The 18,261-nt window shown below is 39.2% G+C and overlaps 2 protein-coding genes across 3 annotated transcripts; both read left to right on the forward strand.

Moving 5' to 3' along the window:
* The first annotated feature begins 259 nt into the window (after positions 1 to 259).
* On the forward strand, positions 260 to 8,496 carry suox (sulfite oxidase). The gene is made up of 5 exons (XM_061042716.1): positions 260 to 642; positions 3,778 to 3,848; positions 4,176 to 4,347; positions 5,574 to 5,846; positions 6,732 to 8,496. Exons 2-5 carry the CDS (start codon positions 3,790 to 3,792, stop codon positions 7,941 to 7,943), a joined length of 1,716 nt encoding a protein of 571 aa, XP_060898699.1. The 5' UTR covers positions 260 to 642; positions 3,778 to 3,789; the 3' UTR covers positions 7,944 to 8,496.
* mmp19 (matrix metallopeptidase 19) lies at positions 7,850 to 18,177 on the forward strand. Of its 2 annotated transcripts, none has more exons than XM_061042718.1 (10): positions 7,850 to 7,989; positions 12,491 to 12,589; positions 12,698 to 12,783; positions 12,958 to 13,088; positions 14,187 to 14,396; positions 14,489 to 14,734; positions 15,881 to 16,006; positions 16,507 to 16,671; positions 16,760 to 16,887; positions 17,443 to 18,177. In XM_061042718.1, the coding sequence occupies exons 2-10, from the start codon at positions 12,497 to 12,499 to the stop codon at positions 17,671 to 17,673; spliced, it is 1,416 nt and encodes a 471-aa protein (XP_060898701.1). In that variant the 5' UTR covers positions 7,850 to 7,989; positions 12,491 to 12,496; the 3' UTR covers positions 17,674 to 18,177. The 2 variants fall into 2 exon arrangements, with proteins under 2 accessions (XP_060898701.1, XP_060898700.1); XM_061042717.1 differs by lacking the exon at positions 7,850 to 7,989 and adding an exon at positions 9,190 to 9,230.
* The last annotated feature ends 84 nt before the right edge of the window (positions 18,178 to 18,261 follow it).

Here is an 18,261-nt window from a genome sequence, read left to right on the forward strand (position 1 = left end):
ACATGCATGCTTGTCAGCTCATTTTTCGAGTATTATGTTGCATCGTTTATTTTTTTGGTATAATAATATATATATTTTTTTTTTTTAAAAACGCACTACAAAAGATTTTTATTTATTTGAGGAGCCAGGTCGCTTGTTTTGGGCTTGTTTCCATAGAGCTGGTTGCTTGTTTCTCTCGCGAGATCTGGCAACACTGCTGGCAACCCTGAAGTTGTTCTACGTGGTTTATACCTAATCTGTAAGGCTTTCCTAATATCATTAACATTAATCAATTAATTAGGCCTAGTTAGAAGAAAATATTAGCAGAGACTGCAGGCGCAGAGAGTGGTAACACTGCCAAGACAACTATTGTGTTGCGTTTGAGAAGCCAATGTTTATTATCCATACATTGTTTCATTGCAGCACAGCTCATTCAAACATTTATTTCAAAATGACATAAAAATTGACACTTTTTTATGAACAGGCGATATTATCATCGCCTGGTCTGAAGAGACGGCTGTGAGGGTTTTAAACAGGAAGCAGAGGTAAATGAAACGCTAGTTGTCTTGAACGTAACTCGCTCGGTGCTCGGAGTTGTGCAACGTATTTGTTTCATAAATCGTGGGAGTTTCTGAGTTCAAGCAGGGGACCAACAACACAGAAGTGAGTATTTTGGTTTATATTAGATGAAGTAGCAGACTCTTACTTTGAATTATCCTCTGTGTCTAGACATGTGATAATGTCTGTGTGAAGTGAAGGATGGCTATCAGTCACAGGCTAGCTTATTTGAATGTTAGCTTACTAAGTTAGCCTTGAGGATGATGATGATAATGGTGATGGTGATAACAGCCTTTAATGACGTATTTAAACTTGCAGAACAAAGTTTCATTTTGTTTAATCTAACGTAAAGCCACAAAGGCGATACGTTTTGCTATTTAAGTAATGTAAATAAAGGTGTTTACTTTGGAGCTGCGCTGAGTGTGGCTAACAAGAAGTATCTAAAGATGCCATTTAATTGTTGAGTTTCCCTCAGAGGCTGAACATGTTAATCCAACAGTTTTTAAAAAGTGTGTACGGACAAATAACCTTTAACTTTCACCAGGTAGGTCAATAATTTAACTGGAATTCATGAAAAGCTATTTTGTTTTTTGTATGCTTAAAGGTACTTCCTTTTAACTCTTTACATTTACACACACACACACACACACACACACACACACACACACACACACACACACACACACACACACACACACACACACACACCTCCTGACTCACTTACAATTTAGGAAGTCCAACTTCCCATTGCTCTAAAGCACTTTCTAGTCTATTCGTTAAAACATGAAGCAATGTGAAACTAACGGGTTGGACAAAAGGAAAAAGGCAGAAAAAAATCCGATTAGGTGGGATGCCTGTCTTTAAAAAAAAAAAAAAAAAAAAAAAGTCATGATCATTATATCCTTTAAAAATTAAGTACCTCATTTAAGAACAACTCTTGCTGCCTCCAATGACTGCTTTAAACTTTGAACCCCCCCCCCCCCCCCCCCCCCCCCCCCCCGTGCAGGTCTTACTATGACTTTCTTTGTTAACAGAACATGCAGTCGGCTAAAACATGGTTTCATCAATTTCACTGAGATACCAATTGTTTCCCCTCATCAAAAGTGTAGCTTTAATAAAAGTAGTAGTCAAACATTTGACCCTCTGACCCTTTTAGTTAAAGCACTCTGGCTACTGTGGAAGCTGGTTGAAGTTAACCCAGCGCAATCATAATGACCTCTGCTCAGGGTGATAACAGAGTTGTAAGCGATTAATAAAGAGCTACTGCTCGTGCTGTCTTGTTTAATCTGTCACTTATCATTATTCTTTTCACCATGCTTTTTCAACAATGGTGTTGTTTACTATCTCTATTTCAGTGACAGTATTCCCCCCCCCCCCCCCCCCCCCTCAGTCGTCATCTGTTCACTCCCCCTGAGCTGGTTGGCTGTTTTAGAAGATTGAAGAGACTGCTGGTTGGTCGGTTTAGGAGGAGTTTAAATTAGGTCTTTTTAAAAGGAACACATGTTAGCTGTAAAAAGAGAAAGCAGGTATGGTGATCCTTGCTGACATCATGCATAGATAAGCCTATTTGTTTGTATGTTAGGCTCACTGTGTCCTTACACATCACTCATACAGGTCTTTTATTATACAGTTTGCACATTGGTCTTGTTTGTTCAAATGTTTAAACACGAAATTTTGGCATATTGTCACAGGCATAATCTGCTGAAGGCTTAGAGATGTGAGAAAAGTAGAGAGTAATCTAAATGGGAAATGTTTTTGTTATGGCTGGATTATTTCCAGCCATAAAAATAAAAAAAAAAGCCATATTTATTTATTGTTCATGAGCAGTGATCCCCAACTTTGAGCTAAATCATAAGTCATTAGGGACTCAAGTGAAATAATCAGAGGAGCGAAGATTTGTTTTTAGACGACATGTTAACTGCTAAAAAATAACTTGTTACGAGATGTCATGTGAGTACTTGCCGTCATTATAAGGGATCAAATGTTCTATTGAGTTACATCTCTACAATGGACATTTTCTGTTCATAATTAAGACTGACGTGCACACAAATCATTCAACTGCCTGCCACTGCAGACTGTGGAGAATTGTCAAGTGGAGCGCAAAGCCAACGTTATGAAGACAAAAGTCAAATGGAGGTACGATAGCTGGTGCAGTATGTGGCAACTTGTAGAGAGCATGATAAGGAACTGCTGCTCTTCTTTGAAAAGGTGCTGCAACATATTGGATTTACAATTCTTGGTATGGGTCCACATCGTTTAGGACTGTCATTTTTGTTAACGACATAATCTGACCTTTGACCTTACAGCCCTAATTAGCTGTCAGGTACCCTCATATGAAAGGGTGTCAGTTTGTTGTGTACGATCTATGAGGTTGACTGCAATGCTGGCTGAGAACAGCACTTCTGCTATTTGGAGTTATTTTACCTAGTCAGAATAATATAGGTTTATTTAATGCACATTGCGTCGCCTTTGCAATAATAGAAATATAATTACCATTTTGATTACACATTCTTGCTGATCATGCAGGCCTGATGCTTGAGTAGAAAGCAGATAATGAAGCCGTCATATTTACAGTCTTTGAATGTAGAACTGTTCTATATAGACATGCCACTTCCCTCACACTCAGTCATACATTTCAGTTCATCTTTCACTCTATTTTTATTAGCAAAGTGACAGTTATTGTACTCATCATTGCATCCTGTATGAGAAGTTTGTTGGGCATCACAGGCTAACAGTAACACACGACAGGCATTGTTTTCTGTTTATTTATAGATATACCACTTCCCTATTAAACTGCCCAACAGTCGTTTTCATGGATAAACTGCTGGTCGGGGTTTAATTAAACGTGCCACTGTTCATGTTCATTCACAGTCTGCTCAACAAAATGAAAATTGTGTTAAATAGACTCATCTGGTCTATCCTGAGGACCCACCACCAACTCCTTAATGAGAAACTGTGACCCAAATTTCTAATATTATTCAACCAATCAGATTTATTAAATGAAAAATTGTGCAGTACAAAACATGTGACGGAACAAAGAAACAGAAGAAAACAAATATGTGTAAGAAGCACCTTATCGACTTTTTGACACCTTTTCTTCTGCAAGGCACACATTCACGACCCACTGAAAATTGCTCTTGGAACAACTTTTGGTACAGATGGAACTTCATTATGTTGTTCATATAAATCACGCTAGATGCCATGTGTAGTTTTCCTGATAATACTTTTTTGTCATCTCAGATCATCAGTGCAATGCTGCTTCTCAGACGCTGTCGCAGCCTAACTCGATTTGGCCCGCTCAACACTCAAAGGTAACGCACTGTTATCAAATGGTCTTTTCACATCACTGGTCTTTACTTGACCCGATACTAACAGTCTAGTTAAAATGAATCTAATCTTCACCCAGCAAGAGGTGTTTGTGAAATGATTACCCTTAATTATATAATTGAAGCTGATTTTTAAACAATTAAATTTATATTTTTAAATTAAGCAATTTTCTTAATGACGTAATCTGACAAATTATTTTCATCGATGTAACATTTTTTATTCACATTTGATAATATTTCATTTGTGACATCTTTCGGAAAAATTTGTGTTAAATGTGTTGTGCATTTTTTTTTTTCTTTTCAATTTCAAAGGAATCCAGTAGGACCTGCAGTTGCATCATGTGCTGTTCGCCTTTGGAGCAGCGGTAGCAGTGAGGAGCAGAGATCGTACAGACATGCACACAGGCCCAGGTGGAGACATGCTCTGGCAGGACTGCTAGCTGGGACAGGTGCTGTTCTGGCCTACGGCCTCCACCACCACCAGGTCAGGACCATGGACAAATGAAGAATGAAATGATCTTTCATTTGTTTTTAAAGTTCCAAGTTTATATTATTGCAGTAAAACATGTATTTTAACCGTTTTATAATGAACAAATATGGAGGCATTTACTTTACTTTGGCCAACTTAAAATGGTCACTCGTATTTTAAATCTTTCAGATAAAATAAAGATTGTTTAAGATCAAATGTATTCTCAGCCTAGTTACACATTTGTTTACTCTTAGTTACACCCTTTTATGGTCTTTTAGCTCTTTACTGTTAGGACAGTGTTCACAAAGTCAGCTCGTTTGTAGATTTAATATGCACATGTCATGTGACTCAAGGTGCAAACACATTATGAGCTCAATGTTTAACTTCTGAGAAAAGAAATTAGGAAGTTTAAAACAGGATTTCAATGACCAATTGGGACATCTGCTCCCAAAACTGACAAGAAATAAAAATGTGTCAACGGCTTTATAAATGACTCATATTCATGGTTGTACTATTTGTTTTGTTTTATTAAGTCTTAAATTCAAAAACTTAAGCTGTAAAGTTATTTACAACTCCTAAGTATTTCTTTAAAACATTTTGAATTGCAACAGACATGTCATTTGTCTTCTACAATAATGGAAAACATTTGAAATGGTGTTAACTGATCCATCAAGCTGTCACATGCACAGCGAACAAAGACTAACCAGCCCAGCTGCTGCTTGACCTAGTGTGAATGATTAACACAGTGATACTGCAGAATGTCTGGTCAGCAGGCTGCAGCTGCTTTTATTGGTGAAGTGAAACAAGTAGTATAGTAGTAGTAGTGGAGGTAACAGAACTATCATTATATGAAACATTTCAAAGAGTGTTCAAAAGTCTTTAAGAGTTCAGAAACATATTACTGTTTGACAAACTAAAGCCATCTGAAAACCTTCTGATTCTGTTCTTGCTTAGCAGCAACGGTTTAGTCCTTTCACAACAGGGAGAATATCTGCAGCTTTTAGCTTTAATGTCACATTTGTGTGTCATTGTTATATTTTGCTGCCTGTCAGAGATTGTATGAGATTATAATCAGTTCGCTTGCCTCTTTAGTATTATTCTGAAGAAGTCAGTTCATTTCAAAATTGTTTTATACAATCTCTATCTTCACTATCATCACGAATAGTTGGACAATATGGCTTTGATTAGTGTTCCTCTCTTTTTATCGATCACCAAACAGATGTCTCCTCTCTCCGCTGCAGGCTGAACAGTCAGACTCCACCAGTTTGCAGACCATAGAGAAGATCTCAACTCCTCCCATCTTCACCCAAGAGGAGGTCAACAGTCACCGCTCTCTGGAAGATGGTGTGTGGGTCACCTACAAAGGTGGAGTCTATGACATCACAGAGTTCGTGGCCATGCACCCTGGTGGGGAAAAAATCTTGCTGGCGGCAGGAGGAGCTCTTGAACCCTTTTGGGCGTTGTACGCTGTCCACAACCAGGAACATGTGCTGGAAATCCTCTCAGAGTATAAGGTGAGCGGCTTTCGGTTTGTATCGATAATTTCACTTAATGGTGATAAGATAAAATGAAGGAGGAGTTTCACTGTATATCTAACCAAATAAAAAACAATAATAAAACTATAGCTGACAAGAATAGGCTGCATGTATCAAACATTGTAGCCAATCTTATGTGTAGATGTTTAAAATTGAAATATACTGCAGATTTTAAGTCTGTCTACTGCCTAGTGTCAATCATTACTGAATTCCATTTGTAACTTAACTGTGTAACACACCCACTGTGTGCACAGCCCTGCACCTCTGAGTTACACTCTGCCTGAAAAATAAAACAGAAATAATAAAATAAAAGAGAAAAACAGAAAGATGCACATTACAATGATTGCTCTCTGTTGTTTCTTTTTACATCCATCACACACTTTGGTTCAACATTGTCCTGTCATACTAGCCATAGATTTGTCAACACTGTTCACCTTTATTTCACACAAACACTTAAATCTCAGCCACTTCTGTGGTAAGTACAACAAAAACAACTACACACTTTGTTTCTAAGTTTTTGTTCTTTCTTGTAATGTACTCTAATTCAGCAACATTACCCGGTGCAACTCCTCCCCCATAAGGATCTAGTTAACATAAATCTAACTGAAATATTTACTGTATATGTGAGAAAACCAAACTGAAATGAATGAATATGACATTTATTTTGTTCACTATGCATGTAGTCTAACTGTTGTAGACTAAATACTGGCACCTACTAGTGAGTAAACTCTTCACTGATATTTTTACTGAAATGTTTCCTATAAAAAATACAGTTTTATTGTTTGGCCTTTTAAATGAACAAAAGAAAATTGAAATTTTCCTTTGTGATCATAAAAACCCCATTGTGTCTGTGCTTTACTGAAGGTTGGTGAGCTGAGTGCAGAGGACCAAAAGAAGCAGCAGACTGTTAAATCATCTGATCCCTATTCCTCTGATCCTGTGCGTCACCCCGCCCTGAGAATCAACAGCCTCAAGCCTTTCAACGCTGAGCCGCCTCCTGAAATCCTCTCTGACAGCTACATTACCCCTTCTGCTATCTTCTTCAAGAGAAACCACCTACCTGTTCCTCAGGTAGACCCGGATTCTTATCAGCTGCGGGTGGAGGGACTATCTGAGGGAGTGCTGACGTTGTCTTTAAAAGATCTGAAAACTAAGTTCAAGAAACACACTATCACGGCCACGCTGCAGTGCGCTGGAAACCGCCGCTCTGAAATGAACAAGGTGAAGCAAGTGAAAGGGCTGAACTGGGGCATTGCTGCCATCAGTAATGCTACATGGAGCGGTGCAAGGCTCAGGGATGTTCTGATGGATGCTGGGTATTATCCTGATGTTTCTCAGTGGGCGCGTCACGTTCAGTTTGAAGGACTGGACAAAGACGTTACCGGGACAACCTACGGTGCTTCCATCCCCCTGAACAAAGCCATTAGTGAGGATGGTGATGTGCTCCTCGCTTATGAAATGAACGGTGAGGATCTCCCTGCTGATCATGGCTATCCTGTACGTGTCATCGTACCGGGCACGGTGGGTGCACGTAATGTTAAATGGCTGGGGAAGATCATAGTGAGTGCAGAGGAAAGCCACAGCCACTGGCAGCAGAACGACTACAAGGGCTTCTCCCCCGGGACCGACTGGGACACGGTGGACTTCAAGTCTGCTCCGGCCATCCAGGAGCTTCCTATCCAGTCAGCGATAACCATGCCAGCTGATGGTGCTGTTGTGGATCGCAGTGATGAGGAGGTGACGGTTAAAGGTTACGCCTGGAGTGGTGGGGGAAGAGAGGTGGTGCGTGTGGACGTCTCTGTGGATGGAGGAAAGACGTGGCAGGTAGCCCAGCTGAGGAGCAGCGAGAAGGAACAAGCACCCGCACCCTCGCCGCCACCAGGACAAGCGTGGGCGTGGAAGCTGTGGGAAGTGACGGCTCCTCTTCCTCAAGAGGCTCAGGAGCTGGAGATAGTTTGCAAAGCAGTGGACAACAGTTACAACATGCAGCCGGACACGGTTTCTCCCATCTGGAACCTGCGGGGCGTGCTGAGTAACGCCTGGCACAGAGTGAAGGTGAAGGTCAGGGAGGATTAAAGCGAGGAACAGACTCGGTGCATTGATCGACATTCAGAATCCAAAGGTAGGTTACTGACACAGAGTGGTTGGAGTGGAAGTTGTTAAATATATCACTCAGAGGGGGAAAAATGTTTTATAGAGACTTTTGAAGTGTGACCAGAAATACAGCATCTTTTTTTTTTTTTTTTTAAGTATTCATCAAAACTTGGGCCCCTGCCTGAGAGATTGAATGTATTTTCAGCGCTAACTAAGCTAAAGGCTGTAAAAGACAAAACCAAAACACGACCAGTTTTATCTCATGAAGATTCACTTAGAATGAAATGTGCCAATACCTGTGTTATAAACATGCATCCTGATTTAAAACCTTGTTTTAAGCAAATGTACGAATCTCATTCAAGTGTAAATGAGTATTAGATTTATTATAGTGTCATAACTATACATGAAGGCTACTAGACTGAAATGGAGTGTTTGGCGAACTCTGAAGTTTAAAACCTTTGGTGCATCTGTTGAGCTACAACTTTGGCTTTTGCTTCTTCAGGAGACAATAAAGTCACTTTTTCAAGGAAAATAATCAGGGGCAGCTGTAAGTGGTTATATCATCAATGCTTGTTTTTATTTAGTTTGCAATTAAGAGTTGAGCTGTTAACCTTCCTTCTGAAATGTAGTTTTTTGACCTTCTGTTTCAACGTGGTATGGTGCACCACCATACATTACTGAGCTCAAACTTTAGTGCTCCTCTCCAGCACAGATTTGACCCGATGTGTGCTTTTTAAGAAGAAGAGTAAATAAGAGTTGCATTTTGGCTCCTAACAAACAGAGAATGAGCAGGATAATAATAATGTGTGTTCAACTAAATATCTTTTCTTTTTAGAGCTGGTTTGAATTGCTCAGCTTGTCCAAAATAAAACTTTTCTTTTTGCTACAATCTAATATTTCAGAACTGCTGAATTCATGTCATGCCAAGCATCACTGTTATATGTTGCATATCTTTAAATGTGTAACTTATATTTAAAGATGGTTAATAAAGAGATCTAATTTTACACCAATGCATCTTTGTCTCTGAACATCTATATTTATTTAACACGATTCTGTTGGTTTAACGGATAACTCTGCACACACTGATCTTAATATATTAGATAGAGAACTTACATGCATGAGGAACATTTTACAATATGATCCTTGGACTGTATAACCATTTGTGTCTTATCCCCCTGTATTAAAACTGTCCGGAGCTGCTCTAAGGACTTAATCTTTCACCAACAAGGAGGAAAGAGTCATGAAATAAAAATGGATGGTACAAATTTGGTGAGATAAAAGATGACATTTCTGATTTACAGTAATGGACAGCTGCAGCCAGATTTCTCTATGCTCCCACATGATTTTATGCACTGAAATTGGATTTTTGCTAAATGAATAGAGCAGTAATTTGTTGGTGCTCTAAATTCTAAGAGTGCAAGAAAAAAAAATAAAGTTTCAGCATATGTGATTGATAATGCATATCGTAACAGTTACTGTTAATGATATGTTGGGTCATCTGCTGAATTTAGCTTTTTTATGCTTCAGCATCAAAATCCATTTGAGTAACAAAAACTTGGCTGCAGGTTTTCATTAAACGTGTCCTGCTTTAAGTCAGTGATTCCTAAATGTGGAAACAGGATATGAAGTGACTCAGACTGCATCCTATGAGCAAACATGCAGCAGCTGGCAGGAAGATGGACGGGAAGAAAGAAGGGAGGATGAATTAATATAAAAGATGAGTTGTCATTTCATGTAAATACAAACAGTGATTGCGGAAATAGCAGAATGCAATAAGTTTGCTTAGGTTGGGGTTTTGGTGCATGATGGATTGTATTCATTGTTTTTTTTTTTGGTAAATCCAGGGTAGTGACCTAGCTGGGAAGTTGTTTGGTAATCATGTTTGTTTAAAGCTTTTCATTGTGATCCATCTTTGAGTCACAAATGACTAAAACTGCGGTAAGAAGAGTTGCACAAAATAGATCAAATAAAACATATTTTGTAAGATGTTAGAGATCACTTGGTTTATGAAACGTGATAACATGGCGTCAACCCCAGTACAATAGTCAGTTAAGATGTTTCTGTGTGAATATCTGGTTACTCCTCAGCTAAATTTAGACCTTACTAGACCTTTTATTAGTTGTTCCTTTTCTCAGTTCCTTCATTTGATGTCCGTAAGAATGATTGTGTCACATATTACATATACGATAGATAGGAAGTAGAAAAAGCTGACTCGGGTTTTGTTCCATCCTTCGTGCGCTACTACAGAGAATTGTGTCATGCCGGTGGTGAATACAAACTCTGTGGTTTAATTTATCTGCATGCTAAGTTGTTACACAGTGAGGAATGTGTAGAAAATATCTGTTAGAGGACTCTGCGAAGAAAATAGAAAAGTAACAAAAAAAGAGGTCTCTAATTTGCATTATGGGTAATTTAGAGTCCAATAACACTGTAGCTCTATCCAGAGGCGCTGCTTGTCAACAGGCAAGGCAGACAACTACTTGGGGCCCCAGACCAGAAGGAGGCCCCTCAGGTTCTCACAATCTTAAACCAAAGCAGTGGCCCAAATGTGCAAATTTTGCAATGACAGAAGGAAATCTCCCTAAGGGGGCCCCATTGGACAGCACTCACTCTCATTGCCCACTTAAAGCGTTGCACCCTTTATTGCTGTGAAAACCAAATTTCATTGATGAAAGTCAACAAAGAAAGGTGAAGAGCAATTATCCGTCTATAGGAGAGAAAAAAGGAAGATGAGTAAGTGTCGGGACACTGGCAGAAATGGTGGTGATGAACGCTGGTTGGAGGGCCCCCTAATTGATTTTTGCCTAGGGCCACAGCAGACTCTAGAATCGTACACCCCATCAGACACTGTCTCAAGTGTTAAGTTCCCCAATAATATACAGTTTAACAAAAAGTATCTCTTTCCTACTAGATGATTTAGACTAAGGTATTGTCAATAGATGTACACCTTTAGACCAGCTGTTTGTCAGCTCGTGCTTCTGTACCATCTGTACCACTCCTGTACATACCAGACTGCTGGAATCCCATTTAACTGGCGATAGAATAGGTGAGACTTTTGCATCACTTTGAGTTAATTAGTTGATTTATATGCAATCAACACAACTGCAAATCATTTAATAAAAGTATGACTCTCAGGTGTCCCGTTTGTTTTCGGAACAGTACATATATATATTTTTCAGAGACAAAACATGAAAGCAAAGTTCATGATGGGTGTTACCGTCACCAAACTCCCCCACAAAGTTACAACTAATGCATGAGCACCCTCGGCCAGTAACTGCATGACTTCCCCCCACTGTCCCTTCTTCTGAATAAAGGCATGAACACCCCCCCCCCCCCCCCCCCAAAAAAAAACAACAACTACTCCCCAAATAGCTTAGACAAAATTGTTTGTTCAATATATTTGAGCGTGCCTTTCTAACATACCATAACAACAAGCTCACAAACAGCCCTCTCACATAGTATCGTCTTCGTCAATTACTTGGGGAGGGGGGTGGGGTGGGGTGGGGGGGTGCTATATGCTCAACTTCAAAAGCTAGCTTACTTATCTGACCTGTGCAGCAGATGTCTCTGGCTGTAAGCCTAAAACTGCTTCAACTGACCAATAGTGTTAACACTGAACCACATACAGGATAACTGTGCCCTGTGAAACCAAAACAACAACTTAAAAGAGATTCTAAGGATACATGTGTGAGACTTAAAAGGGTGTATGTACAGTTTCTATTCTTTCAGAAGTGTATAATCAGCTGATAATAAGAATCATTGTGTCACCTTTGAAAGAACACTTTAAATCTAGAATGGGAGCAGTTTCTGTCCACAGAGTCCATCAAGTTGCACCGCCATGTTTCTACAGCAGCCCAGAATGGACAAATGATAAACAGACTCTTAAGTGGGCCGTTCATATTTTCACATGAATTTAAGATTGCTGCCTTAAAACTTTTTAGATTACATTTCCTTTTAACACAAAATGAGATGTTGTTGTTGATACCATAACTACATTCCAAACCTATGTCTCATCTCTCCTTTTTTTTACCTGCAAGCATGGATATGCCTAATAATGGATTAAGTTGTGTTTGAGTAATTTGTAACAGGTGAGACTGGTAGTTTGGACACATAATGACATGTAATACATGCTGTAGGAGTGTAGGACATTCAGGTTTAACAACAAGAACGCTTTGACTTTGAGAGAGTAATATTTAAATGTTCTCAGGATAGTTTTGTTCAGGATGAGTAAGTTTACGCGGTACCTTAACCCCGTAGAGTTTTCCACTGTGCAAACCCCTGCTGGTCCTCTGCGAGCAGCTGTACACATCAGACGTGTTGGCTTGTGGTCAGCTGGCTGTTTGTGTCATCCTCATTCTTCAGAGGTGGATCATCGTAGCCACAGGACTGACTCATGTGCCCCGGGCCGAGTTAAAAGCTGCTGCAGCGCTGTGAGAACAAACAGAGTCTGCTGTGGGACTTCTCTGAGCTCTCCTTAGACTTTGAGCGTCTGCCCGGGATATTTCTGACAAAAAACTTTTTATTCATAGTTAAACATGGCGACCACAGGGTGCCTGCTGCTGCTTCTTCTTAACCTCAGTGGAGCCTTTTGTGCAGCAGTGCAGTGGACAGAACTAAATGAAGCAAAGGTAAGATGATGGTTTGCTTTGTAAGATACTTTGTTTCTATAATTAATTCATGTAAAAATCAGGCTTAATAAGTGTAAAGAGTTTTGTTATCTGCCTATGCACTCACAGGCCTACCTGAAGCAGTATGGCTACCTGACTGACTACGCTGATGCACAGGACCCTGAAAACCTCGAGCAGGTCATAGAAGCTCTCAGGTTAAGAAGACTTATTTGATTATATGGGGGAAATAGTTAAATTGAAGCACATGCTTTGTTTGTATGGGGTTTGTTTGGACTCCCACATATACAGAGGAGAAGGATTTGAGCAGCCCGCCTTGTTTTTAAAAATCCAGTTGCAGATGTTAAAGTTTTGTTTTTTTTTGTCTGCAGGGTTTTCCAGAGAGCGAATGATCTGCCACCTACAGGAGAAATAGATGAAGCTACTCTGACTGTGATGAGAGAGCCTCGCTGTGGGATGGAGGACAACTTCAACAAGAAGCATCATAGATACAGAGTGAATGGTGAGTCAAGGAAACAGAATCTGAACTTAGTGAAGGTGTTTGTGTTTTTACTTCCTATACAATTTGATGTCAGTTATGAAACTTTCTATGAAGAAACTGTCAACCAAACGGTCCTGCTTTGTGAATAACATTTCAAGTGTTTTTATCTCTCAAGGTCTAGATTAATGACCAGTATATTTCTAATATATTGTGAGTTTTAATGTTAAACTTTAAGTATAAGAAAGACTATGCTCTACTGATAAAACACAACCACTATAAACTATAATGAAATGTTATGGTTTTGGATTTTCCCATTAGCAAACTGACCGACTGAATACTGCTTGCTATTCAAACTTGCTATTTGAATTCAAACCTGCTTTTATTTTTTCTTCTAACAGTCAGGACTCTGGTAGTTCAAAGGTTACAACATTAACTTAACCACAACAAGTGGAACTGGTTACAGATCAGAAACTAAATGAAAACAGCTCAAAGGAACGGTAAAAAGTGAAATGTTTGATGTCATGAGGAGGATATTACTTCTGACTCGTCAACTGAGCTGAGAGTTTTTCTATGGAGAGCGCTCCTAAAACAACATTTTATTATTTCATGAAAATTGCTACAGTTTTTTGTGTTTTCTTTCCCCCACTTTAAACTTAACCAATTACAGATCACCTCCTAAAGCTCTGAAATTGTAAGAGATTTTCTTCTGTATTGAAAAGTTTAAAATTAAAGTAAAAAAGTAAAAATTGGAATTTCCTCATTCTGTATCAGTCACATAAAGTCCAAACGAACGTTTTTTCATTGCAATATTTTAGACTGTGCTGTAGTTGAGAAAGTAATGCACAGGAGAAATTTTTATTAAAGTGGTTATCTTTGGGCTTTTGATAAGGGAATTCTCACATGATCTTGAGCTTAACTTTGGAATGTATTTCTACACAGAAAGGCCCCTAACACTGGAGCTTTATATGTAAGGAGTGTTTAAAGCGGTTTTACTTTTTTTGTAGTTTTTGTACACAACTCTTGAAGTAGTCTGAATGACAAACTTAGAAAACCTTAAGTGAGATCCACAGATTTAGTATGGTGACTCAGAAAGAAAAAAAAACACATCTTCTCTTCCAGTTGGTTGGAGAAAGAAGAGTCTGACATATCGCATCTACAACTACACACCTGACATGAAGAAGGCGGACGTGGACACAGCCATCCGCTCTGCATTCAAGTACTGGAGCGATGTGACTCCTTTGACCTTTAGAGAGGTCAGCTTTGGACGAGCAGACATTAAGATCTCCTTCCATACGAGAGATGGCTGCGGTGTCCCGTTTGATGGCCCTGGTTAGTCTTCTTTTTTTTTCTTTAGATTTATTTTTTTGACCTTTGAAACCCAAACTAATGCAGCTTTAATTGTTTATTTGCTCCTCGTACAGGTCATGTGCTGGCCCACGCTGAGCTACCAGAGTCAGGTATTGTCCACTTTGATGACGACGAGTTCTGGACTGAGGGGACGTATTATGGCTCTAATCTACGCATTGTTGCCACCCATGAGATCGGACACGCCCTCGGCCTCTCTCACTCTGAGTATAGAAGAGCTCTGATGTCTCCAGTCTACAACGGGTACAAGGCGAACTTTAGGCTGCATTTTGATGACATCGAAGGCATCCAGGCAATATACGGTGAGTGGAGGCCAATCTTAGTTCAGAGCTGGCCATTCAGTGTAGTGCTGATTGTGTTGTATTTTGTAGTAATGGGGTGTGTGATTAGAGCCTGGCAGCGGGCTGTTATCAGCTTCTCTCAGATAGGCCTACGTGTTGGTATAACTGATAAAGGTATGTAGATTAGGGCTGTCAAACGATTAAAGGTTTTTATCTTTCTATTTTCTTTCTAAATCTATTTTTAATCACTTGTTTGAAATTCCGTTATTTCGGCTTTTACTTAGAATTTCTGTGCTTTCTTAAGCTGATAATATTTAACTTGCTATTTGAATTCAAACCTGCTTTTATTTTTTTTCTAACAGTCAGGACTCTGGTAGTTCAAAGGTTACAACATTAACTTAACCACAGCAAGTGGAACTGGTTACAGATCAGAAACTAAATGAAAACAGCTCAAAGGAATGGTAAAAAGTGAAATGTTTGATGTCATGAGGAGGATATTACTTCTGACTCGTCAACTGAGCTGAGAGTTTTTCTCAACTGATATGACAAATTGAAGGATGCAGCAGCGTCGTTCTTCACATCACTGTGACTACAGGGAGACAATGCGGGGGCTTATCCAAATAGCATGCGATTAATCTTGATTTAGAAAAAATGAATGCATTAATTTCAGACCTTAATGAATCGCGTTTAACTAGTTAATGCTGACAGTGCTAATGTAGATCGATAAATCTAAAGAGAGAGCATTTCAAATATCCCAAAGGTATGTTTGAGGTTTTTATATTTGTGACTGATAGATTGTGTGTGCATTTTCAAAACTAATATATAGTCATCTTTGTCACCCTTTTAAATCCTGCATCAGTTGTGCTATCAGAAACTAATGTATTCTTTATCTTTTATTGTTTATGGGTTTCTGATGCTGACATGGTTGAATAGGTTTATAATTTTTTTACTTTTGCTTTTCAATGCTTTGTCATGAGAAAGTTCTGCTGTACCACATCATCTGAAAATACCTTTAATTCTAACATGACAAAGACTAAGTTTATTTAAATTTAAATTCAGTATTTTCCACCTCATCACCCTTTGAACCCATGGGGTATCGTGTGATAGCCAGACTATTTCAAGTAAAAGTCATTGTATCCTTAAACTTTGTAAATTTCTGTTTAACAGGCGACCGCATGACCACCCCTTTAGCAGGCCCGACACACACGGACAGTCTGATTCCTACAGAGAGCAGCCGTGAGACTGAGACCATACCTGACCCCTGCACTGCTGATCTGGATGCCATCATGTTAGGTGAGTAAAACGAGGGACTTTTCTCCATGTAATACCAGGAGCAGACCCATATTTTTTGCTCAAACCTGACTTTACATTTGACTTAAACACACTGAATAAAAACATCATAATACCAGTTTATCCACAGTGGCCGCAATAATCATGACAAGTCACATGATCTTGTCAACCTCCTTATGTGTGAGGTTATGGAAGCAGTGGTCATGCATCAATACATTTTATTTACTCCATTTTCCTGAGAAATGTACCGTTCTCGAGACCTCGAGTTGCCTAAGCACAAAATAATCACCGAATTTGGCTGATCGGGAAAATGACAAGAATGAAAAGCATGCTAGGACTTTTCTAGTTATTAACAAGTTATTATAGAAATCTTTTGAAATAGGCATCAGAATATCAATATGTTCCATTCAATCACGAAAAGACTATACGTATTAGGATAATATAAAGTATGTTGACCAAATGTATCACAAACAGTTTTAGTAGCTCACTGTTTGTTAAATCAGGTCCATGGAGGAAAACCTATGCATTTAGTGGTGATTATGTATGGACCATCTCTGATCTGGGACACAACCCACCAATCAAGATCACTCAGCTTTGGACCACACTTCCTGGAAACCTGAATGCTGCTGTACACTCTCCAAGAACCAACAAGACCTACTTTTTCAAAGGTACAGTAGTTGTCCTTATTTAACCTGCTGTCTTGTGTTCACCTTCTGTGAGTCCAGATAAAAATGGTTGTATTGAATCTGGTCACAGGCAGCAGAGTGTGGCGATACACCAAGTTCAGTCTTGACTGGGGCTACCCTAAAGATGTCAAAAGGATCCCTCACAGTATTGATACTGCCCTGTACCTGGAGAAGAACAAGAAGCTGGTCTTTATTAAGGTATGAGAATATGAGCAGCAGAACACATTGTGAATGTGAACACTACTGTGTTCATATGTATTGCCCTTCTGTAAACCTTCTGTTGTTTGTTTTGTCTTTTTATTTCCTTTTCTTGAGTTCAGCCGCATATGTTAATATTTATCAGTACATAGTTCATATTTACTAGAATGAAAAGTGTAATTTTTCCAAATACAAAAAAGGAAGAAAAAAACAAGAATCAAGAATTAGAATATAAACATCTAACTAACGGAATAAAATAATGTGAATAACTACATTGAAAAAATTAATATTCATTGTTTGTCATTTTTCATATAAGTAAAGTATACTACTTAGTTGCCAAACAGATTTATTTTCTAATGGTAACCTTGCAGCTCATTTTTATTAACTTCTTGTTGTTATCTTCCACATTTTCTGGAAAAAGTCTTAAAATAACGAGAGATAAATTGAATGGAACTTCCTAATCTAAATATTTAGAAAGTCTTTATCTATGTTTTTACCAATGTTCTAAATAAACCTTGTCTTCTCATCTCTCTCTCGTTGCTGCATGCTGTGCAGGGTTCAGATCACTGGCAATGGGACGAGCTGAAGTACAATGACTTATCCCACTATCCAAAACCGCTGTCCATGCTCTTCTCGGGGGTGCCCTCCAGTCCAGATGCAGCCTTCACCTGGACAAACGGAAAGGTGTTCTTCTTTAAGGGAGACGAGTATTGGCGCATGAATGACATGCTTAGGGCCGACAGAGGATACCCACTGAGCAAGAAGGCGCGCTGGATGCAATGCTAGGGGTCCACCACCAGGAGGCAACAGGTGCCAAGAGATGATCAGCCAGCAGGGGTCGCTGGTTCCATTCCAGGGGCATTGACAACTGTGCAACCTCAACAGCAGTGATTCATTGTAGAACTGATTTTATTTCACTGGATCCATGACTCCCTGCCCTCCAGAGCAGGAAGTTTTTTTTTTTAGTTCTTGAGCTTTATTGTTTGTGTTTTTGTGACTGGGTGTCTTATGTAAGCTTTTGTATGATCTCAGGGAGAAATCGAGGAACGCCTTCTGTTTTTCTCTCAAGCATGTGTGTTTGATTATGTGTCTTAATACCTTCTGGCAGATGTAATATGACGGTCGGAGTGTGCACTTTCTACTCAGCCTTTATTATGTAACACTTTTACATTTTATCAAACACATCCATTATCTCAATAATCACACAGGTCTGTGAGAAATCATGTAGCAAAAATGTGTCCTGAGTGAATAATTTCTGCAATTAAACGACACATTATATCAACTGTAAAATCGACTTCTTCATTTCATTTCCTCGCACTAGAAAAGAGGTTTAAAAGCAAAATGCTCACTATGATCAAGGCCAGGCTGTCCTGT

The sequence above is a fragment of the Labrus mixtus genome, chromosome 7 (assembly GCF_963584025.1).
Source record: "Labrus mixtus chromosome 7, fLabMix1.1, whole genome shotgun sequence".
In the NCBI taxonomy this organism is placed as follows: domain Eukaryota; kingdom Metazoa; phylum Chordata; class Actinopteri; order Labriformes; family Labridae; genus Labrus; species Labrus mixtus.